At 41.3% G+C, this 24,732-nt stretch overlaps 1 protein-coding gene and 1 long non-coding RNA gene across 4 annotated transcripts in view; one reads left to right on the top strand and one right to left on the bottom strand.

Annotated features, from left to right (window-relative positions):
* Positions 1–432: 432 nt before the first annotated feature.
* On the top strand, positions 433–12,505 carry MRPS33 (mitochondrial ribosomal protein S33). Of its 2 annotated transcripts, XM_035254580.3 has the most exons (4): positions 433–485; positions 2,053–2,166; positions 4,617–4,858; positions 8,975–12,505. In XM_035254580.3, the coding sequence occupies exons 3-4, from the start codon at positions 4,644–4,646 to the stop codon at positions 9,078–9,080; spliced, it is 321 nt and encodes a 106-aa protein (XP_035110471.1). In that variant the 5' UTR covers positions 433–485; positions 2,053–2,166; positions 4,617–4,643; the 3' UTR covers positions 9,081–12,505. The 2 variants fall into 2 exon arrangements, with proteins under 2 accessions (XP_035110471.1, XP_002751975.1); XM_002751929.7 differs by lacking the exon at positions 2,053–2,166.
* A 4,469-nt stretch (positions 12,506–16,974) lies between these two features.
* The window catches only part of LOC118143765 (uncharacterized), an 81,201-nt gene continuing 73,443 nt past the window's right edge, over positions 16,975–24,732 (bottom strand). For both annotated transcript variants that reach the window (XR_013524210.1, XR_013524209.1), the window contains exon 7: positions 16,975–17,995. This is a non-coding gene — a long non-coding RNA (uncharacterized LOC118143765). The remainder of the gene's footprint in view (positions 17,996–24,732) is intronic.

Below are 24,732 nucleotides of genomic sequence, written 5' to 3' on the forward strand. Positions count from 1 at the left end.
CAGCGTAGGGGTAGTAAGGAAGGCTTGCACCAAGTGATCCTATTTAACTATTAGAGGATGAGCCGATAGATAGAAGGGAAGGGGAATGGCGCCGAAGATCGGTCAGAAAGACCACACAGCACACGCATCGCCATTGCTTCCGAGTATTTAGGGGCAGGTCTGTAGCCATTCCCAACAAAATATACTACCGAACCCTGCAAGCCCTTCCAAGACAGCCAGTCCTCCGTAACTCTCCTCAGCCCACCACCTCTCGGGGTCCACCACACAGGCGGCGGCGCTAGCTTCACTGCGCAGGCGCCAAGTGCAACTCGGCAGCCTCGAGAGGGGGCGATAGTAACCCCGGGTCGTTCACTAGGGCTCTGCTCTAGCCGCCAAGCTTCCGTTTCTCTACTGCTCCCCGTAGTAGTCGCCGGCGCGAGTTTGGCACCGGATAGGGGGCGGGTCTTCCGGGACAAGGACGCATGGGTGAGGAAGGTCAGGTTCAGGTAAGGCTGTCGGTGATTTTTGGGGGTCTGCAGTGAGGGGCGATGGCTATAGAGATCTACGGGAGTCTCCAACCTTGTAGAGTCGCCAGGAATAGGACGAATCCATTTCATTAGTGACCAGCTCGGACGGTTCACGTGCGTCCAACAAATAACTTGGCCTTTTCCTGCTTCATTTAGGGGATTTGTTAAACGAAGGACACCCGTGTTACTGCTACCGTAATTTCCTCTCAGGCGTAGTTACTCTCTTCCAGATTGGTGAACAGTAGAACGCTCAGTTTCTCTGCTCACCATACGGCCTTCTACACTGTAGCTTTGGGTGGTAGGCTGCAGATTAATTTTGTAACCACCTTAAGAAAAAGACAGTAAGGTGATATTTAGGAAAAATATTTGCGAAATGCGCTCCCAAGTCAAATGTCGGTTTACTTGACACTACTACAGTTCCCATCACATGCAGGTCGAGTCAGGTGGAGGGAGGTGAAAATTGTTCTTGCTGAACTGAATGCAGCTAATACGTTTTCAATGCCATCGATGCCTCTATGACCCCGTAAAATAATCGGTACCGGGCTTTTTAAGCATTCTGTTTAGATTGTTTTTATGTTTAGACTGTTTCTATGACAACGTGTGTACACTGTATGTGAGTTCCTTGGATCCTAATGATTATTAGGGTATGCACTGTGCCGTGAGTTTTGCACGTTAGCCTCACAGCGCAGGTAGTATGACTGTCCTCGTGTGGTCGATGAGAGAACCTGGCAGAGGATAAGCACCATTACAAAAACGTCGTGGCCATTAAAAGGCAGAAGGGAGACTCCTACCAGCTTTTTTCTTCTGCAGGTGGTGCGTTCTGTTAACCGATGTTTTTTGAGAAAATGGAGAACGCTCTCTCAGAACAATTTACGCACACACACGTACATACACATATCAGCATACCGATTTACACTTCCACAGTTTTCAAAATGCTGAAGCACACCCATATTAAGAACTCTTGCACTTCATCTTTACCTGTCAAGGAGAAAAGGCAAACCTAAAACAAAGCTACTTATTGAAATAAACTGATCTTTTCAATGCATCAGACCTATCAAAAAGGTTTGCCCTTTTATGCCAAAGTAAAAATATGGGAATTTTCTTCCCATATGGGCTTAATTTGTTTTTCTCGGCACATTTGAGTAATTTGGTTTCGCTTAGCATTTTCAGCTCCAGTTAACTATTCTTCATGATATTACAGTTTTCTTTGGTTCACATTTTAAAAAAGGTAACACTTAAAATGATTTGTATCCTCTGAGAATGGTTTCATGTGAATCAAAATGTAATTGACATGCAAATTATAAGAAAAGCTCCCTTGTCATTCTTCGTGAGAGAAATGTGTCCGTTCACTGTGGAAGGAAAGGACAAAGCAGTGTCACTGCTAATTGTTAAAACCACTTTCAGTTTCCTCCTGTTTAGCAAGTGGGCCTTTGTTTCCAGTAAGGGATTCAGGTTTTTTCCTTTGTCCAACATAAAATTTTAGGACTTGGATTTTATGATATAACCATGTTCCAGCAGATTCTAATGTGACCTTTTTACTTACAAGTTATGTGTCCCAGTAATTTGCCACATTTCCGAAATGGGCATGGAGATAACAGCATTCTGTGGTGGCTTCAGTGACTACTGCCCTACTGAGTTCCCTCCTCCTCCGGCTACCTTTGTAAGTGAGGTCATCATTCCAGGGAGGCACAGAGTTTTACTATCTGGAGTATGTCTGTCTGTCTGTCTCTTTTTAATGTGATTAAGAACAAGGAATAAACAAATTTGTCTGTGTAGAACATATGAACACCATACTTACAGTTCTAAGTTCTTTCTTTTTTTGTAAGTTACTGTTTACTGAGTGCCACTGTTACTCATTCTCACGCTAGTCCTGCAAGCTTTGTTTTCAGAAAAGGAAACTCAGATTTAGAAAGGATGAGTAACTGTTCACAACAACCCAAGGATTAAGTGACAGAGCCAGTAGTCAAACCTAGACCTCAGGATTCCTTGTTACCTCTTTATTTGCAAATAAAGTGACTTGGAATTCAGAAGATATTTTCCTGAAAACACTGTCACAAAATGATAGTTCCCAGACCAGCTTACAAATAACTAACTGTGCACATACCATGCAATTACAGCAGAAATGTATTCTGATGCCACAATGGTAATTAAGCAAAACAAAGCAAGTTGATGAAGAAACTGTTGTTTTTTAACATAGTGTTTGGAAAAAGATAACTTTAAAGGGCAAAGGAAGAGAAAAGGCATGCAAAGAAACTAGGTGACTTTCAGACATTTGCAAGGCTTTTTAGAGGTTTATGGCACTGATTTGTTTACACATTAAACTGTTAAATGACTTTCTTTCACCTTGAGAATATAACCCTAGATCGAACAACCCCACCCTGAACCAGAATTGGGAAAGAAGTGAATCAGGGAACTGAGAATGCTGAATGGAAAAGGAAGAACCGGCTTGTAGGTCATGAGATGCTGGGGAGGGAGGGGTGAACCTTGGATCTGACAGTTCTACCATTGCCAGCCTTCAGGTGGCACTATTGACCCAAGATTGCTTGGCCGGTGTTCTGAATGGTTTTGAGGTTGACAATTTGAGATCAGCCTCTGCTTTTTTTTTTTTTTTTTTTGAGACACAATCTTGCTCTGTCGCTCAGGCTATAGAGTACAATAGTGCAGTCATATCTCAGTGTAACCCTCAAATTCCTGGGCTCAAGCAATGTTCCCGCCTCAGCATCTACAGGTAACTGGGACTACAGGTGTACACCACCATACCAGACTAATTTTCTTTTCTTTAATTTTTTTTTTCTGTAGAAACAAGGTTTCACCATGATGCTTGGGCTGGTCTTGAAGGCCTGGCCTCAAGCAATCCTCCCACCTCAGCCTCTCAAAGTACTGGGATTATAGGCATGAGCTACCATGCCCAGCCTCCTCTGTTAATGGATCTTGAAATAGGCATTAAAACTTCCTTGATTTAAAAACGGTTTGTTTTCTTGCAAGAACTATTTTGAAATTCACTTGGCACCATTTTTATGTAGGAGGGTTTTTTGGTACATTCCTCCCATTGGTTTTTCAAGGTTTATGCCTTTATCCTGCTTGAATATCAGCACCTTTTCATCTCAGCTGAACTGTTTCCCAGGATAATCTTTGAGTCAGCAAAGATTCTCATCTCACTACTAAAATTTCTCATAAATTGGCATATTCTGCCAGCAGTAACCCCTACATCTGGTTTAAACTGAGTTGATATATTTATTCCACCAGCAGCTTTCTTGATTTTTACGTATCCCCTGAATACTTTTTTATATCTATTAGCTGTAATTTGTGCATGTCACGGATATCATTCTTATACCTGTTTCAGTGTTGTGTGCCTCTGAAGAAAAAGCTACTGTTTTCAGCTGATAAAAAGTTAGCTAGTTTGCATTAAAGCAGAATATATAAGATGGAAGCAACCTCACAATTCATACATGCCTTCTGTTTTTAAGAAAATGAATCTTTTGAGCTATTGGATTTATTTCTATAGGGCTACTGTCTATTTGTTTTTCCCAAATGGCACTCAGTCTCTAGGCAGAATTCACTTCAGTAACCTAGAAGCCAAATGACCTCATAACTCATTAGCAGTTCTCAGAGCCATCTGGAGCACTTGAGGAGAACAGTGTTCAAAGGACTGATAGTAAAAACAACAGCATAATTATGTCTTTGCCATGATTACACCTTTTGATGGCAAGCAGTCAGCATATTAATGCTGCAGATTGCTTAGGTGGGTGTTTTCTGAAGGTGTAATAATGCTGGACTAGGATAACTTGTTTCCCTGTCTTCTTCATCCCCAGCCTACAAATAGGTAAACAGTCAGTCAGTTAACCTGGTGAATTACAAAATAGTTGGTTGTGAAAGAGGCAGTACAGCAAGGAAGTAACAGCATATAAATACAAAATGCAAACATCGCAGATGTCAAGCATGGGAAGGAAATAGCCATTTGAACTGTGGCTATTCTCCACTCTACGGCATATCCTGCTAACACTGCACTCATCCATGAGTGGTTTGCTGTGTTTTCATTTTCTAAAGTATTCATTAGATAATCTTGGCATTTCTCACCCTAACCTGTATCTTTCTTCTCATTTTCTATAGGAACTCTAACTCCTTGCCACTCAAGAAATGTCCTCCCTTTCAGAATATGCCTTGCGCATGTCTCGTCTCAGTGCTCGGCTATTTGGTGAAGTCGCCAGGCCTACTGATTCCAAGTCTATGAAAGTGGTGAAACTGTTCAGTGAACTGCCCTTGGCCAAGAAGAAGGAGATTTACGATTGGTATCCAGATCACCACATTTACTCTGGACTCATGCGGACACTCCGACTTCTGGGACTCTACAGGTGATGACAAACACAAAGAGGGACGTATGAGAGGCTTTTTTTCAATAGATCAGAAAAGGAAAAAAAAAGCCTTTCTTATACTAGAGCCCAGGTAGTTCAAAAGGTACAGTTTGCAGGAGAATGGCTTCTTTCAAAATACCCATAATGGAGAGACCAAAAAAAAAAGAAAAGTCAGGCTTGTTGGAAGACATATTTTAATTATGTCTACAACATGACTAATGTTGAATAGATACTGAGCTGTAGAGAGGTGTTTAATTAATTGTTAATCTAAGAGCACTCTAAAAAGGATGTAGAGAGGCCAGGTGTGGTGGCTGTAATCCCAGCACTTTGGGAGGCCGAGGTGGGTGAATCATGAGGTCAAGAGATGGAGACCAGCCTGACCAACATGGGGAAAACCCCTCTCTACTAAAACTACAACAATGAGCTGGACTTGGTGACGCGCGCCTGTAGTCCCAGCTACTTGGGAGGCTGAGGCAGAAGCATCACTTGAACCTGAGAGAGGTTGCAGTGAGCGAAGATCACGCCACTGCGCTCCAGCCTGACGACAGAGCCAGATTCTGTCTCAGCGGTTGAGGGGGCAGGGGAGATGCAGTAAAAGCCCCAGAAACACCAAGGCTGCCAGGGCAGTGGGCTCTTGTTATCAGATGAACAGAGTGTCTGACCCACACCTGATGTGCTGCGTAACTGGTATGTGGAGCCTTTTTTCTCTTCTGGTAGCGTTTTTGTTGACATTGTAATTTCTTCCTCTTCTTTTCTGGCATTTTTCTTTTGTATACTTTTTGATGTATTAACTTGGTCTTGATAAGCTGTAGTTTGCCTTTAAGGATAATATGTAAATCACACAGGCTCTTAATACCATGTGTTGGTACTGGGAAGTAAGTGCTTAGGACTGTATGTTTCTCTAGAAAGAAAAAAGGTCAGGCCAGGCACAGTAACTCATGCCTGTAATCCCAGCACTTTGGGAGGCTCAGGCAGGCAGATCACATGAGGTCAGGAGTTTGAGACCAGCCTGGCCAACATGTTGAAACCCCATTTCTACTAAAAATATAAAAATTATCTGGGCATGGTGGCACGTGCCTGTAATTCCAGCTACTTGGGAGGCTGAGGCAGGAGAATTACATGAACCCAGAAGGCGGAGGTTGCAGTGAGCTGAGATCATGCCACTGCACTCCAACCTGGGCAACAAAGCAAGATTGTGTCTCAAAAAAAAAAAAAAATCAAATACCTATGTGATCGTTTTCATTAAATTATTTCTTTGGCCAGGTGTGATGGCTCACACATGTAATCCCAGCACTTTGGGAGGCCAAGGCAGCTGACCACTTGAGATCAGGAATTTAAGACCATCCTGGCCAACATGGTGAAACACCGTCACTACTGAAAATACAAAAATTAGCTAGCCTTGGTGGTGCATGCCTGTAATCCCAGCTACTTGGGAGGCTGAGGCGGGAGAATCACTTGAACTCAAGAGGCGGAGGTTGCAATGAGCCGAAATCACACCACTGCACTTTAGCCTGGGCAAGAGAGAGAGACTTCGTCTCAAAAAAAAAAAAAAAAAAAATATTTTTTTTTTAATATGTGCATTACAAAGAATTCAAATAGTACATAATTGTATAAAGTTAAAATACCTGCCATCTTATTAAAAATGAAACAAGTTGTAATTGGACTTATTTTGGGCAACAGTACTAAAATTATTTGGAACCACTTACTCTAATACAATAGAATTAATAGTACAGGATGACATTCATTCCAGATAGCGAAAGATTGGTACATTCACTATCCAATGGATATTTTTTAAGTACCTTCCATGTGCAGGCACTTAAGATGACACTAGGGGAATAGCAGTGAACAAAATAGATTTGCTTGGCTAACATATTATTATAGGATACCATCTATGATATGTTTTGAATGTTTGGAATTGCTTTGGGACTACCTCCAGGCTTAGAAAATAAAAACTAATTTTATTATAACTCAAAATAAAATATTGGGAGACGGATATCCTGAGTAGAAGATTATAACCCATGAAAAAATCAGATTCAGTTATTTTAATTTATGTTTGCTGCTGCTCTCTGTTTGTTTGAAAAAATAAAGCTTAGCTATCTTTGGAGACAGGGAAAAACTACTTTATCCATAGAAAAGCAGAATTATTTTCATGTACTCATTAGGTATGGTAAATGGCACCTCTAAGATGCTAGACCTCCTGTGGCATCAGGCGGGATGAAACTAGACAGTCTCCAATAAAGAAAATATTATTCAGAGACCTGCACAAGAGGGAGGGAAGTACCGGTTCTCAGAAACAATTGATTCACTCAGTTAACCAGGTGCCTAGCTTATATCATCAACAGAGACAGAGTCACCAGAAAGCTATCTTTCTGTCCAACGGTTGATGAGAATGAGGGAGAGGTGGAGAAGAGGGGAAGGAAAATAATAATAATAAGTAAATTTTATGATCTGTTACAAAGTTGAATGTACTATGGAAAAAAATAGTAGAGCCAACTGAGCAGGATCCAGAGTGCTGACAGGGCCTGCGGTGGGTGGGGAGAGGCCAAGTTACAGGATGAAACAGGACAGTCAGGGTCAGCCTCGTTGGGGAGTTGAGGTTTAAGCAGAGGCTTGAAGGTGGCGAGTGAGCCGAGTAGGACTTGGGGAAGAGCTGGCAAGGCAGAGGGGCAGGAGCACAGCGAAGACCTTAAGGTGCGAGTGTTCCGTTCCAGGAGGAGTGTAGGCTACTAGGAGGGTGTGGGATTAGAGACAGATTGCAAGGGGCTATGAGGCCATAGTAAGGACGATGGCTTTTTCTCTGGGTGAAATGGGGAACCATTTGCAGAGCTATGAACAGGAGTGGCATGACCTGACTTATATTTTGGAAGAATTATTCCAGCTGCACTGTTAAGAATTGTTTGGGGATACTCACCACTAATCCCAGAGAGTTGTATACTGTCCATGATGTTCATGGATAGCCTAGAGACTTAGAAATTAAGCTCAGCAAACTCCTCTCTTACATTTCATTCATGCACTGTTATTATCCATACTTTCCAGGTGAGGAAACTAAGGTGCAAGGAGGTAAAGTCACTTATTCAAGGCGACAGATCTAGTAAATGGTGGAGCTGTGATTTGAACCCAGGTTTACGTTCCAGAGCTTACATGTTTAAACATCGTACCATTCTTTTTTTTTTTTTTTTTTTGAGACGAAGTTTCGCTCTTGTTACACAGGCTGGAGTGCAATGGCGCGATCTCGGCTTACTGCAACCTCTGCCTCCTGGGTTCAGGCAATTCTCCTGCCTCAGCCTCCTGAGTAGCTGGGATTACAGGCACGCGCCACCATGCCCAGCTAATTTTTTGTATTTTTAGTAGAGACGGGGTTTCACCATGTTGACCAGGATGGTCTCGATCTTTTGACCTCGTGATCCACCCGCCTCGGCCTCCCAAAGTGCTGGGATTACGGGCTTGAGCCACCGCACCCGGCCCATCGTACCATTCTTTAGGTATCTGGGCTTAAGATGTAGACTTCGTTTACAGTAGAAGCAGTCTTCAACTTCTACACCATCCACATACTTACATAGTCCTGGGTGCCTTGATTCCTTTAGTATCTTTTGATTTGGCTTCCTTCTGCCTGAGCCTTTCCCTAGCAGCCTTTCTGTGTGAGTACCCACTGCCATTAAGGTTTCACCGTGTTGGCCAGGCTGAGCTTCCTCTGGACCTCACCCATTCTTAGTAGATACTAGTTCCTAGGGCAGTCAGGGTCTCCGTGTAGCTATTGAAACTGATAACCAGTTTTTTCTCCTCTCTGTGTTTAGTCTTAGTACTGCAGGGAAATTGGGGATAATCATTAGTGTTGTGTCATTGTTATGTAGGTTTACATGGGCTGGCCTGAGAATTTCATTGCAGCTTGTGGCACTGTTTCTGTGAGAGGAAACGTATTCATAAGCGAACTTTTGGAATGCACCGCATTTGTATGTTAGGGACCCCCTGTACTTTTTGTTCACCAAGCTGAGCATGTGGCCATCTTATAAACATCAAAGATTGATAACCAGAATGACCTAAGAGCAGTGCTAGATTGGTATACTTTTCTACTCTTGTAAAAACAACTGGTTAATTGTTTTTTCCTTCTTCATTCAGAGATGAGCATCAGGATTTTATGGATGAGCAAAAACGACTAAAGAACCTTCGTGGAAAGGGGAAACCAAAGAAAGGAGAAGGGAAAAGAGCAGCAAAAAAGAAGTAATGTTGGTCCCTCAAGAGGGAGAATTTCTTCCTCAGTGACAGAGAGAAAAAGTGCATTTATTGTCTTTCCACATATTGGAGGAATGTCATCTTCCTAAATGAAGGTTATTTGGAGGAACACAGTCGTACCCTTGTTGAAATCTAATCCAGTTAAATTGTAGCTGGTTTCTTGAACACATTCTAACTGTGCAAAATTATTTTGGCCTTGGTCATGTTATGTGATGTTTACCTAGTTCTCTAATGAAATGAATAAATAAGTTATTGTTTGATGATCTGTTTGGGGTGAGGCAGGATGATGAGGAATGGAGGGGAAACTTATATTAAGTGAGCATCCTATGGTGTTCCCATTTCTCCCTTCTTGCTTACTAACCCAGCCCTAAACTTCTTTCATCTCGGGCCCTTCAGCCACTGTCTCCACCACCAAGCTCACAAACTTTCAGTGCCCCTTTGCCTACTCCTCTGAGAAATCTATTAAGATGAATTTGTAGGGTAAATATCTTTTAAAAGGAAGTATTGTATACCTGCTCTATACAAGATACTGGTGCCCTGGTAATACAAGTGGTTAGCAAGAGAAATACTCCCTACCTCGTATAAGTTTCAGTCTTATGGGAGGGACTGAATTACATACAATTGTATGCACTACGTAATTACATATAATTGTATTACATGCTACAAAGGAAAAAGTCAGCCTTTGTAAGAGCATGGATGGATGGATGGATGGGTGGATGGGTGGAGGCAGAGGGAGATAGCCAGCAGCCCAAACCACATTAGGGAATTTAAAGAAAGCTTCCCTAAAGAAATGATATTTAAGCTGAACCTTGAAGGATAAATAAGAGGTAGCCAAAAGGAAAATAGTGAGAAAGGTGTTTGAGGCAGAGAGTACCATTTCCAAAGCCCAAAGATATGAAGAAATTGTCTGTTCAAAGAATACTGACTTGTTGGCCAGGTGCAGTGGCTCATGCCTGTAATCCAGCATTTTGGGAGGCCAAGGCAGGTGGATCACAAGGTCAGGAGTTGGAGACCAGTCTAACCAACATGGTGAAACCCCATCTTTACTAAATATAGAAAAATTAGCCAGGCATGGTGGCGCGTGCCTGGAATCCCAGCTACTCAGGAGGCTGAGGCAGGAGAACCACTTGAACCCGGGAGTTGGAGGTTGCAGCGAGCTGAGATCACGCCACTGCACTCCAGCCTCAGTGACAGAGCGAGACTCCATTTAAAAATAAAAGAACACTGACCTGTTCGTGGTTGGCCATAAGAAAATAGAGGCCAGATCATGAAGGGCTTTGCAAATTCTGTGAAAAAGCTTGAACATAACCAGAAGTTATTTCTATGAAAAATGACTGTTGTATAGATTTGAGTAGCTCACTGCTGATTTTATTGTGTTCCAGCAATGAGTTTCCAAAGAGATTGTGAGGCCTTCTCTGATTTTTTTTTTTCCAAAAGTTGTTCTGAATCTTTAGCATGTCCAGTAAATTTTTTAATAACCTTTTTTATTGTGATAACAACATAAAATTAGTGATGTTAATCACATTTAAGTGTACGGTAGTGTCAACTATATGCATGTTATTGCACTCACGTACCTTTAACCCCTGTTTCTACTTCTCAGGTAAAGAATACAAAGTGCATAGGCAGGAGTTTGTATAGTATGTATGATTTCTAAGGTAGAAAGAATTCCAGTACCTATGTTTAAATGAATGTTACTTTAAAGATACCTAATCCAGATAGTATGCCTAGGGCCTATTTTATAGCCTGTTTTTTAGAAAAAAGAATTAAACTAAAATTGGGTGGTTTGTGTCTGATAGAAGTGAATTCCTAATAGCTTGATGGTGTCTAAAAAAAATTAAATTTAAAAAGAAGTGAATTCCAGCAGAAGGCTTGAGAATTCATTCATTCAGAACTTTTTACTGAGCACCTGCTGTGTGCCTGACACATAATAGGTGTAGAGGATACAGAGACAAATAGACTTAGTCCCTAAGATTGTGTGAATGAGCATGTGTGTGTTACAGAGTATTGGCAAGATCACAGAAATATGCTTAGAAAAGTGCAGATGCACTGTTATTCTTGGCCAATGCAGCTGAGCCAGGTGTAGGTAGATGATTACCCCAGGATATTGGATTGAGAAACAAGCTCTCAGCCTGACCCCAGTGTAGCTAAGTAGACGTTTGAATTATGTGATCTCCAGCTTTTGGAAAAGATCTGAATGTAAGAGGAACTTAAGAGAATTCACATGATAATTTAGAGAGAATAGTGCATTACATTCTAACCGCAGACTTGAGTCAGAAAACAAAGAATCGATGTATTGGTTTGCCAATGAAAGAACTTCAGTGAGATCTCAGACCCTGACCCTGCAGTGAGCCTTAATAATGGTTGACAGGGAAGTTTGTAGATAACGCAGCAGTAGATCAGTGTGCCACTGCTCCAGGCTGAAAATCAGAAATGAAAGCTAAAATATATTTGTACATAAGCTATACCTTCAACTGATAGAGCAAGCTGTATGACTCAAAACAGCCTGTACAGAACTACGATGGACCAGCTAGAACATATTAATAGAAGATAAGGAACAGTTAACTCTTGAGAGCAGGGAAGTCAAATTTCAGGACACCAGTGAGCAAGGGTTAAGATGAAGACTAATCAGAAAAAATCTTTAACTCCAAGTTTAGACTAGCTAGTTTGTTTAATTGGATTTCTCTGGTCAAAACCTAAACTATTGGTGCTTTCTAAGGTTTGGGAATTAGTATGCATAGGCCATTTTGCCTTCTATTTCAGCATAACATATTAAAAAGACTGGGTTTTGGATTCAAAAGTATAGGTTTGTGACATAGTGTACTTACTGGTTATGTGACCTTAATTCAGTTACCTTCTTTGAACCTCTTTCCTTCTCTATAAAATCATAGTACTTGATTAGATTCATGAAATAAGATATTTGTGAAAAGGACTCTGTAAATTACAAAAAGTTAAAAACTTAGCCGGGCGCAGTGGCTCAAGCCTGTAATCCTAGCACTTTGGGAGGCTGAGGTGGGTGGATCGCCTGAGGTCAGGAGTTCAAGACCAGCCTGGCCAACATGGTAAAAGCCCAACTTAAAAAAAAAAGAAGTTAAAAACTTTTACATACAGTGTACTGTGTGACTAGTAAGTACTGCTGTATCTTACTAGCACGATTTTCGTAGCAGCGTTGACACATATCTGCTAAAAATATAAAGTTCCCCACAGTTACAAGCAGCATGATAGGTTCAGGAAGAGGAGGTAGATGAGAGGTAACATCTTATTATTTACGTAATTTTGGGCTCCAGAAGTTTGTTTTTTTAAGCACCATATATGTTTGTGTTTCAAGACAAACATAAGGCATCATATATTTAAACATAACCATAATGCTTGTATTTGTAAATCATCTTCCAAGAAAGAATAAATCAAAATTTGAAATTCTGCCTGCTTCACCCTGTCTCTCTTTTATCACACGCTTCTCCCAAACTCCTGTGTGCCTAATTTTAGAGATTTAGAGCAGGGAACAAACCTCAGGAGCAATAAATAGGGGGGAACATCTGTTATCCTGCCAACCCTGTCTTCATGGCTTTCCTTAAGTACTCAAGAAAAACTCAGAAGAAAGCATTTCTTTAAAAAAAAAAAAAGAGAGAGAGAATCAGCAAGACAAACAATATCACATTCAAGAAGACTTAGATAAAACAGAGAGACTGTCCAACCCTGGATATTAAGATAACTGGGAAAACAGTAAAACATTTATGCTGAAGATAAAACAGTGAAATGTTTTTTAAATGCCATAAAGGCAGCAAAATGGAGAGAAGGGTTATAAAACTACCCAGACGCAATTTTGTAACTTAATTGGAGATGTGGCAATATTACAGGTTCACATTAAAGTAGAGACTAGAGTTAAACCAAGGTAGATTCTAAGACCTTTTTCATTCTACTTAAGGAAATGTGTGTTTTCTGAAAGGACGGATTCGTTTATGGAGAACTTTCTGTGTCTCTGATGCAGAAGACTGAGCTCTACCTAGCACTGTCTCAGTAAGACAATCTAAATCAGTGCTCAATGCAGAATCATTTTCCTGATAGAGCCACACAACTATTGATTGGCTCTTTGAGTTTAGAATAAAAACTATTCTAAACAGAAATTGAAAGTTTTAGGATACAGATAAATCTAAAAAGAGCTCCAGTCTGAAAATATCTGAGAAATGGCCAGTGGGTTAAGTACTGAACTAGTAACAAGTTAATATTTAATAAGGGAGTTAGAGATAAAAGAGGTCAATGTTTGCATCATCAGGAATGACTTCCCAAGCAGGAAAGCAATAAATGCAGATAAGGCCAGCATTTCTGGAGTGTTTAATACATTGTGCTTTGTAGGCTATATCTTTTTTGGCCTCCCTCATATGATAAGTATCCCCATTTTGCAGATGAGGAGACCAAGGCCCAAGACCACACAGCTATGAATGTCTACCCCTCGAAGTCCCAGTGTCTTCATGACCTGGTGATATAGCTCTAATCTCTCTTGAGTATCATTATATCAGTATCATTTTCAAGTGCTTCACCATTTGCTAGACACCCTGCTTCACTCTTTTTTTTTTTTTTTTTTTTTGAGACAGCATCTGGCTCTGTTGCCAGGCTGGAGTGCAGTGGCACAATCTCAGTTCATTGCAACCCCTGCCCCCTGGGTTCGAGTGATTGTCCTGCTTCAGCCTCCCGAGTAGCTGGGACTACAGGTGCTTGCCACCACATCCAGGTAGTTTTTGTGTTTTTAGTAGACGGGGTTTCGCCATGTTGGCCAGGCTGGTCTCAAACTCCTGACCTCAAGTGATCCACCCACCTCAGCCTCCCAAAGTGCTGGGATTACAGGCGTGAGCCACCCGGCCTGCTTCAATCTTCAATCCCTACAACAGCCCTAAGTATTATTTTCCCCCATTTTATACACAAACAAGTTCAGAGCTGTGGTTTTCAACTCTGATTATGCATTAGAATCAAGATCCCTGTCACTTGTCGCATTCCAGACCAATCACAATAGGAGTGGACAGAGAAAAGTTCCTTAGGTGGCTCTACTGTGCAGCCGAAGTTAAGAAATATGGTTTAACACAGTATTTCTCAAACTTAAGTATTCATCAGTATCATCTTGAGGGTTTGTTCAACATAAATGGCTGAGCCCCACTCCCAGTTTCTTATTCAGCTGGTCTCCAGCAGGGCCTAAGAATTTGTATTTGTAATAGGTTCCCAGGTGTGGCTGATGATGCTGGTCTGGAGATCATGCTTTGAGAACTATGGCTTAAAGTAACTTGGCCAAAGTCCCCCTACTGGTAGATTCCTGTGCCCCCTAGCTCCCTTGCGAAATTCCATAGCCGTCCTGGAGCCTTTCCCTAACTCTAAAGGAGCAAAGCTTTGGAACCTAACAGCAAAACAAAAACAACAACAACAAAACAAAAGATGTAATACATGGAGAAAGTTTTAGTTACCATGCCCAAGTAAAGATGTTACTTGGATTATGGAGCAGGGCACCTGCCAGGGCTGCCAGCTGCTGTGTGAAAGTTGCCTTTCAGGGACATGATAAGCTGGCGGAGGTCTGGTTCAGCAACATCACAGCCAAAGCCAAATCACTGCTGCTGATTCTATTAAAACAAGCCTTGGACCAAAAGGAATGGAAAAAAGATTTGAGGTGGAAAAGGCAATGTACCACTGCAAATGCTGGCGCCACCATTCTGAAACAAATGCAAGTGTCACATCCAGCAGCAGAATGCTGGGAGAGCTGAGGCTCAAGATATAGAAGCCAGAGATGGCACCGCATCAGTAGGCGCTGTTGCTGGCTCTCATAGGTTTCCGGGCCAAGCTTCTTCAGCAAGGGATTCATCCAACCATTACTTCCAAGTCATCCCAGAAGTCTGTGGAAAAGTGTATTGAGATCCTGAGTAACCTATCTCAACCTGTGGAACTGAATGACAGAGAAACTTTGTTAAATAGTGCAACCAGTTCACTGAACTCACAGGTTGTCTTTCAGTGCTCAAGTTCTGCTTTCTTCAACGAATGTAAATGTAGTGATGAAAGTGACCCAGCCACAGCTACTGCTGTAAATCTTAGAGATATTAAAATATAGTCATGTGCCATATTAACAGTATTTCAGTCAATAACACTGCATATATGACAGTGGTTATATTTGCTGTACCTTTCCAATGTTGAGATACGTAGTATTCAGTATAGTAACATGCTGTACCCGTTTACAGCCTCCAAGCAATAGGCTATGCTACGTAACCTAGGTGTGTAGTAGGCTATACCACCCAGGTTTGTATAAGTACACTATGATGTTTGCACGACAAAATCACCTAACAATGCCTTTCTCAGATGGTACCCCATTGTTAAGCAATGTATGACTGCAGTTAAGAAAGGTGGTGGAAAAAAATTGATGACTGTGAGTTGGTGGAAGGTCTTGTTCTCACCCAGAAAGTGGTAAAATCTGGCATAACCCAATTTGAAAAGGTTAAGATTGGGCACATTCAGTTTTGCTTATCTGCTCCCAAACCAGATATGGAAATCAAGTAGCAGTTTCTGACAATGTTCAGATGGACTAAGTGCTATCAGAGAGAGAGCCTATATTCTAAGTTTAGTTCAGCAAACTTTTACAAATGAGATATAATGTCCTTCCCATATAGAACACTAAGAGATGCTCCTAGTGATCTGGCATGACATTTCCTGAACAAAATTATTATGGTGTTAAACTCTCTTGAAAAAGAAGGGCCAGGTGTGGTAGCTTATGCCTATAATCCCATCACTTTGGGAGGCCAAGGCAGGTAGATCACCTGAGGTCAGGAGTTCGAGACCAGGCTTACCAACATGGTGAAACCCCATCTCTACTAAAAATATAAAAAATTAGCTGGGCACCTCTAATCCCAGCTACTCGGGAGGCTGGGGCAGGAGAATCACTTAAACCCAGGAGGTGGAGGTTGCAGTGAGATGAGATCATGCCATTGTACTCCAGCCTGGGTGACAAGAGTAAGACTCCATCTCAAAAAAAAAAAAAAATGAAAAAGATGTTTAATTCATTTGTAAGACAATTGGAACCAAGCCAGCTGCTCATATTGACCGATTCACACTGACATGCTGGGTTTTGCTGAGTTAGCTAAGGAAGTCAGTTTAAATGGTTCTGAAAAACTGCTCAAGATTACACACTGTGCAAGTGCTGGAAAAACAGTTAAAATTGTCACAGGACTGAAGAACTGAGTCCTCCATTCATGATATACTATGTGTTATTTGCTGTTTGGTGAAGAGAGCTCTTACTGCAGAAGGTGGTGCTCCAATAGAATTGGCCGTATGGTTAACTGAATGTTTGTGAACATTCATGGTAAGGAATTGTACTGTGTTCATGTTTTGCAGATGCTATGGAGGTCATCCAATTACACTAGCTGAAAATGCTGGCTTTGAATCCCATTTCTACAGTAACAGAACTAAGAAATCAGCATGCCTAACAAGAAAAAATTGCAGGCATTAATATCAAAAGGGTGGTATTTCCATTTTGAAGGAACTGATTGCCCAACTTTTGTGATTCCATTCATTGCTCTGACCCTAGCAAATGAAACTGTCCAGAGAATTCTTAAAACTGATGATTTGGTAAATGCTTAGTAATCTGGATAACACTGACTGACTTACACTCTTATAGCTACTAGTAGTGTGGCTGAAGAGGACGATCACCTAAGTGCTCCTTATTATTTGGAAAATTGTTTCCTCTATGAATTCCTTGTCTTGGTCTTCCAATTGGCATTAGCTTGAAATTGTATTGCTACAATTTAGTGAACACATTAAATATTTGGTTTCCAGAAAAGATAATTATTTACATTTAATTTATATAATTTATTTTATAATTTTTATCCAAATTTTAATCGACATTTTTGGAGTGTGATAAAATCATTCACATTTTCAAAACCCATTTGGAAAAACAAATAGGAGAGGACACAAGAGACATTCTAAAATGCATTCTAAAATAATGTGGAGACCCATATGAGATGCTGAAAATTATGTGATTAAAATTGATTTTTAAAAATCAGACCACTGGCATTGGTGGTCTCAAAGAGATATTTGTACACTCATGTCTATAGTGGCATTATTCAGACAAATGGTCAGCTTCTGAACACAGAAGTACACACACACACACACACACTCACAAGGAAGTGAGAAAGAAATTTATCCATTTCTCTAAAAAAAAAATCAATTAAACACAAGGACAGTAATGTAAAAATTGAAAGAAAATGAGGAACTGAAAAGCTATAAGGCATGTAGAAAACAGCAAAATAACAGAAGTCCCTCCTTATCAGTAATTAGTTTAAATATAAGTGGATTAAAGTCTCTAATCAAAAGACAGATTAAAAGAATGGATAAAAACACATGATCTTGGCCGGGCAGGGTGGCTCATGCCTGTAATCCAAGCACTTTGGAGGCCAAGGCAGGGGGATCACCTGAGGTTGTGAGTTCAAGACCAGCCTGACCAACATGGTGAAACCGCATCTTTTTAAAAAAAAAAAAAAAACATGATCCGGCCAGGTACAGTGGCTCATACCTGTAATTCCAGCACTTTGGGAGGCCGAGGCTGGATCACCTGAGGTCAGGAGTTTGAGACCAGCCTGACCAACATGATAAAACCCTGTCTCTATTGTAAGAGAGACAAAATGAGTGTGTATGTGAAGAGGAAAAGAGACATAGAGACACAAAAAGCCAATCCCAGAAAATGTTAATTTGCGAATCTAAATAAAGGGCACATGTGTCTTTACAGTACTTCTTTTTCAACTTTTCTGTTTGAAGTTAAAAGTTGGAAGAATTTTTTTAAAGGCACTTGTTTATTTAGGGTGAACATGATCTTCAAATTTCTTTGCTAGATGTTGGTTTCATGTAGTTGTTAATAGTTGTTTGCCACCTGAGAAAATAAACTTTGCTCTGAAAGAAAAAAAAAAATACAAAAATTAGCCTGGTGTGATGATGGGTGCCTGTAATCCCAGCTACTTAGGAGGCTGAGACAAGCGAATTGCTTGAACCGGGGAGGTGGAGGTTGCAGTGAGCCAACATCATGCCATGGCACCCCAGCCTGGGTGACAGTGAGACTCTGTCTAAAAAAAAAAAAAAAAGATGTAACTATATGCTGCCCACAAGAGACTCACTTTAGAGCCACAGATACAAATAGAATAAAAGTGAGAAAATAGAAAAAGATATTCCACTTAGAACAGAAAAAGATATTTCATGAAAATATTAACCAAAAGCAGACATCTCCATTGCCTAGAACCTGACTCAGTTGGCATCACTAAATTTTTGTTGAATGAATGAAATAGCTAAACTCACTTGGATTAAGAATAAATGAAGTACATTTTTTTCATTATATTAGAAGAGAAAGAATAAAAAAAAAGAATGGGAGAGAGAGAAGGATGGAGGGAAGAATAAAGAGAAAGTTAGATGAATGATAATTCATTTGAATTCACAATGTAGAACTGGAAAAATTTAGTAGAACTGGTGGCAGTGTGTTTAAAGTTACTTAAAATAAATCTGGCAACATGTATGCTTAGCTGTTAGTAATAGCCATGTTTTTTGACTCCAAAATACAAGTCATAGACCTTGTTTTCTAAATACTGTTCTCCAACAAAAGAAATTGTGGCTCCTTGGGAAAATAGTGGATTCCAGAGCTGGGAGAGGTAAGACACAAATTATGCTAAAAAGTAATGAAGTGTCCCCCGCTTCAACAAAAATAGGATGGGGATCTTGTTGATCTCTCATGAAAGCCAACCTGAAAGAGCCCCTCTGGCCAAGGCTGAAACAATTTGAGTGACAAAATAAATAAGAATAGTACTGGATTAAGCATAGTACTATATTACAATAGTACTAGATTAAAATCCAATTATTAAATAAAAATCTTTGAGTCCATACAGTATAAATAAATTGAGGAGAAGGTACAAGTTTACCTTACAGAAGAATTCCAATTTTAAAATGTAAGGTATAAGGAAATAGAAAATCACAATTAGAATACCAGAGTAATAATAGCTACAAGCAGTATCCACTGATGGATGCTAAAATTGATGGGCAAAAGTTTTAGAAGAAGCAGGATATGCTCTCAAATTATCTCCCCACCAAAAAAAAAAAAATTACTTACAAAGAGAAAAGTAGTAACTTTATGGTGGAAAAAGCTGTCAGATACCACCTTAAGTAAGTAATCCAGGTTAACATCAATTGTGGGTAACACCCCCCATGGGCACCAAGGAAGGAGAACTGTCCAGACCCCAGGCACAATTAGTGCCTGAAGAATATCTTAGTTTGAAGTGTTATTACTCAGCTATTTCCTTTATATAATTCTTTATATAGAATCATATATAAGCTTATAGAATTAGTGCCTGAAGTATAACTTACTGCTTACATATATCTAGCTTATATAATCATACTTAATACTTAAAGTCTAGCATACTTAGTTCTATATAATCTTTCTATATAGTCATAGAAAGAGCTATTGTAGTCAGAGCTGTACTGACACATTTAGTGCTGATTTATAGAATTCTTCTATATAACCATAGAGTAGTTTGTAGTAGGAGAAATGCCTAGAGCAGTCACAGAACAGAAGCAGTACATGGGAAAACAGCCAGACCAGGAGGACAAGAACCAAAGACTAGTGTCCCTGCCTGAAAGGGCACACGCTATATGGCAGGCTTGGAGCAAGCGCCTCTCCTCCTGATAAAGGAGTTGTAGTACCTTGCATCCAGTTCCTGTGGAAAGTAGGCCTCAGGCCTGAGATCCTGGAAATAACCAAGGAAGAAGAACCCCTCTGGTGTGACCAGTCACGGCAGCTGTACACCCTGTCAGTCTTTTCTCACTTCTGTGCTAGCTCAAATCATCCTCCCATAAATGTCTTCAGAGAAGAGCACAAGGCTGTCAGCTCCCACTGCACGGGCTCACAGTATCCTTCTATTAGAAATCCTTTGAAGTTTTCAGCCTCCAGATAAGAAGTGTTGCGCCCAACACCTGTTGCACACAGCCCACCTCCTCGGCTCGGTGACCTAATGGGGGTGTACCCCTTTTCTGTACACAATCCTCTACTACTGCGCATGGCATAGCCCCCTACTGCCCACCTCTCTGCCCAGGTGGCATAATGGGGTGGCCCCCTCACTTGTGACTCAAGTGATGATGTACGCCCTATTACTAAGCCTATAGATGACGACCTCACTTACGACCCTGCCCCCTGCTTGTACCTAATAAATACAGATGCTTCTGGGCATTTGGGGCTCTCACCGATCTCCACTCACAGGTGGCGTGGCCTCCCGCATCCAGATGCTCTTCACCAGCTCTTAAGTGTCCTGTCTCTTTACTTCTCGGATCCTGTACCTCAGCACAGCATAAGGGACACCGCATGACCTTGTGGGGCTCTACAGCCCTACAATCAATAATTAGACATACTGACATTTTGTGTACCCCACCCTCAGTATTATGCCCTGAGAATGCTACCTCTGCTGAATTCTCTCCAGTAATCAGATCCTCTATCTTATCATGAGAAAACACTGGAAAAATTCAAATTGAGGGACATTCTACAAAATACCTGGCCAGTATTCTTCGAATATCTCAAAATCATCAATGACAAAATTTTTAAGAGTGAAGAACTGTCAGATAATTAGAGACAACTAGAAAGATGTGACAACTAAATGCAATGTGGATTTCAGATTGAGTTCCAGAAACTGAAAAGAACATTAGTGGGGAAAAAAACCAAAATGATGAAATCTGCAGAAAGTCTGTAGTTGAGTTAATAGTATTACACAAACGATAGTTTCTTAGTTTTGATAATTGTACTCTGGTTATAAGATATTAACATTGAGGGAAGTGAGGTGAAGGATATACAGGAATTCTCTCTACTATTTTTGCAACTTTTCTGTAAATCTAAAATTTTCTTTAAAATTTTTTAAACTATATTTTCAAAAAAGCTTTTTTGGCTGGGCACAGTGGTTCATGCCTATAATCCCAACACTTTGAGAGGCAGAGGTGGGTGGATCACCTGAGGTCAGGAATTCGAGATCAGCCTGGCCAACATGGTGAGACCCTGTCTCTACTAGAAATATAAAAATTAGCTGGGAGTGGTGGCACACACCTGTAGTCCTAGCTACTCAGGAGGCTGAGGCAGGAGAATCGCTTGAACCTGGGAGGCAGAGGTTGCAGTGCCGAGAATGTGCCATTGCACTCCAGCCTGGGCAATAAAGTGAGACTCCCCCTGAAAAAATAAAAAGCTGTCTTAAAAATATGTTTCAGGAAAAAAAATTGACTCAGGATCTTGCTCTATCACCCAGGCTGGAGGGCAGTGCTGCAATCATGGCTCACCACAGCCTCAACCTCCCAGGCTCAAGCAATCCTCCCACCTCAGCCTCTCAAGTACCTGGCACTACAAGTGTGTGTGCCACCACATCCAGCTACTGTTTTACTTTTTTGTAGAGACAGGGTCTTATTATATTGCCCAGTTTGATATTTAAGACTATCTTAAGACAACATAGGCCAAACATGGTGGCTCATGCCTTTTAACCCAGCACTTTGGGAAGCCAAGGTGGGAGGATCACTTAAGCCCATGAATTGGAGACCAGCCTGGGAAACAAAGTAAGACCCTGTCTCCACAAAAAATTTAAAAATTAGCTGCACATGGTGGTGTGTGCCTGTGGCTCCAGCTACTCAGGACACTGAGGTGGGAGGATCTGGGAAGTTGAGGCTGCAGTGAGCTGTGTTTGGGCCACTGTACTCCAGCCTGGGCAACAGAGACCCTGTCTCCAAAAAAACTTTTTTAAATGAATATAAGAGTTCATGTATAGAATGCTGTCAGTTATGAAAAGAAAATGCAAATGAACAAAAATACTGGAGGAACTATGCCCAAATATTAATATTTGTTGCTTATGAGAGATGAGACTATGGTTGGTTTTCTTTTCTACACTTTCTGAATTTTCTATAATGAATGTTTATTGTTTCATACTAATGTGTAAAAAAAAAATAACATTAAAGAGCTAAAGGAAGGCAGAGCGAGGTGGCTTATGCCTGTAATCCTAGCACTTTGGGAGGCTGAGGCAGGCGGATTGCTTGAGCTCAGGAGTTTGAGACCAGCCTGGGTAACATGGTGAAACACTGTCTCTAGAAAAAATACAAAAATTATCTGCATGTGGTGGTGCATGCCTACAGTTTCAACTACTTGTCGGGGCTGAGGCAAGGAGGATTGCTTAAACCCGGGAGGTCGAAGCTGCCGTGGGCCAAAATCACACCACTGCACTCCAGCATGGGTGACAAGGTGAGATCCTTATTCAAAAAAAAAATAAGGCCGTGAATGGTGGCTCACGCCTGTAATCCCCATACTTTGTGAGGTCAAGGCAGGAGTATCTCTTGAGTCCAAGAGTTTGAGACCAGCCTGGTCAGCATAGGGTGATCCTATCTCTACAAAACAAACAAACAAATTAGCCAGGCGTAGTGATATACACCTGTGATCTAAGCTATTCAAGAGGCGGAGGCAGGAGGATCACTTGAGCCCAGGAGGTCGAGACTGCACTCCAACCTGAGGAATAGAGCAAGACCTTGTCTAAAAAGAAAAAAAAAAAAAACTGAAGAAAAAGAAGGCAAGAGGGATAGAGCAAGACCTTGTCTAAAAAGAAAAAAAAAAACTGAAGAAAAAGAAGGCAAGAGGAACAAAAATGGGAGTAGAGAACATTCCAGGGTGAGGACATAACATGAGCAGAGACACAGATGTGGCATTGGAAGATGGCACAGTCCTAAAAAGAATAAGATGTTGGCTACAGCCAGAGCGTAAATCACATTGGGGGGAAGATTACAGAGAGAGAGACAGAGAGAGAGAGAGAGAGAGAGAGAGAGAGAGAGAGAGAGAGAGAGAGAGAGATCAGGCTGGTAAGATAGGGCCTTGTGGGCCATTCTGAGAAGTTTAGGTTTTACCCTCAGATAATGGGGAACTATTAAAGGGATACGGCAGGGCAATGATGTCAGTAAATCCATAGTTTAGAGAGCTCCCTCCGGCAGCCAAATGGAGGGTGGATTAAAAGGGACTAAAAGAAGCTGGAAGGAGGAAAAACAGGAGAGCACCAGGTGGTTCATAGGACAAATAAAGAGAGACTGATTTGAGCAGGGACAGTGGGAATGGCAAAAAAGATCCTCTTAGGTTGGACCCAGGACCAGGAGGACGGACCAGCAGGAGCTATAAGTGCTCCCATGACAATCAGGTTCATTTATATTTCCAGGGAAAATAGCCCATATCAGACTCCTAGAAGGCTGGTGCTCTCATGTTTTTCGAGAATCCCAGAGCCAGATAAATGGCCAGCCCCACCAGGGCAACCAGTCTGACAGGCGATGTAGGAGCTGGGTTACTCTGGGTCTCCTACTGCAAACTGACAGGTCAGCCGGGGAACAGTGAAGCAGAGCCCCAGAAGAGCCAGGCCCTCGGGCAGAGTATAATAAATTCCACACAGGGATGCAAGAACCCAGAGAAGAGTGATCCCTGAGAGATAAGAGGTCCACTCTGTCAACAAGGGGCTGGAGCTCTTGATAAACAAGAAGCTCTACTGCTGTGAAGCAAATGGCCCTGGGTGCTCTCTGTAGCTGGTTCACAGGCAGTTACATTCTGGATGGGAGGCTGGGCGTAAGAGTGGAAGAGAAAAAAAAGGTAACAAAGTCACTACCACATGAAAATCAAAAGTGGATACATTGTTAGGATTTAAGGGAAATTAAAGATTAACTCACACAAATTTGATCATACACAGCCTTTTAAAAATACCCCTCTGATGTAAACATTGAGGTTTGTCTATTTTGTGTTTTCTCTGCTTTGGATCTCTTCCCTTCTTTGTCCTTAGCTCTTGGTGGGAGACCAGCAGGGGCAAAAACATGACTTCCTTTCCTAGTGTCACCAGACCTACCCTGTTTCTTTTTTTTTAAGTGCCTTGTCAATTAATGTGAATTCACTAAGGCAATTATGCTCAGAGGATAGGCTCAATCCACCTACTGAGAATCATCAGGGGTTTCTCTGAGTCAGCAGGCTGGATTGCAGCCTAGGAATCTGCATCCCCAACAAGCTCTTCCAGGTGTTAAATATGCCCCTAAAACATGAGAATCCCTCTTTTAGGAATTCTGGTGGGAGCAAAATTCAAGGAGATAGACTCTGGTTCCAAGCTGCTGATTTACTAAGCCCCAAGATGCAAGCATCCCGATGACCTGGGCTCTTGACTTGTGCTTGGGAATATATCAAAGACGCCTTGAATTGACTTTGCATTGTGGTGTCATCACCTAGTCTCCTTCAGCCTCTGGTTTTATCATTCTCTCCAACAAGCTCAGACATCAGTCTAGATTTATTCTTGGCAAGTCCTTGGTGTTAAGAATTGTTTATCCTTCTAATATAATCTCTTGTCTCTGCAACAGTCTTTATGTGGGGATAGTTTGGGATACAGAGGTGGTAAGCCTATCCCAATTCCTGGGTGCTAAATTTTAGCCATGTGGTCTGCTCCAGGCTATCTGTGTAGGTCGCAAATGTCATTAGGGAAAGGAAGACATGACCAGAATGATCCTTCTTGTGAAAAATAATCACCTGATCTCTCCTCCTCCTTTATTAGTCTTAAGAAGACTCCGATTCCATTTCACAATCAGCATAAATAGCAGGGAAGATGAAAGTGAAAAAAAAAAAA

Source organism: Callithrix jacchus, chromosome 11 (assembly GCF_049354715.1).
Source record: "Callithrix jacchus isolate 240 chromosome 11, calJac240_pri, whole genome shotgun sequence".
NCBI lineage: Eukaryota > Metazoa > Chordata > Mammalia > Primates > Cebidae > Callithrix > Callithrix jacchus.

Bases quoted from the DNA above. Each gene is read 5' to 3' on its own strand.
- MRPS33 (XM_035254580.3), top strand. From the start codon at position 4,644: ATGTCCTCCCTTTCAGAATATGCCTTGCGCATGTCTCGTCTCAGTGCT. The intron at 4,859-8,974 runs GTGATGACAAAC...TTCTTCATTCAG, and splicing joins CGACTTCTGGGACTCTACAG to AGATGAGCATCAGGATTTTA.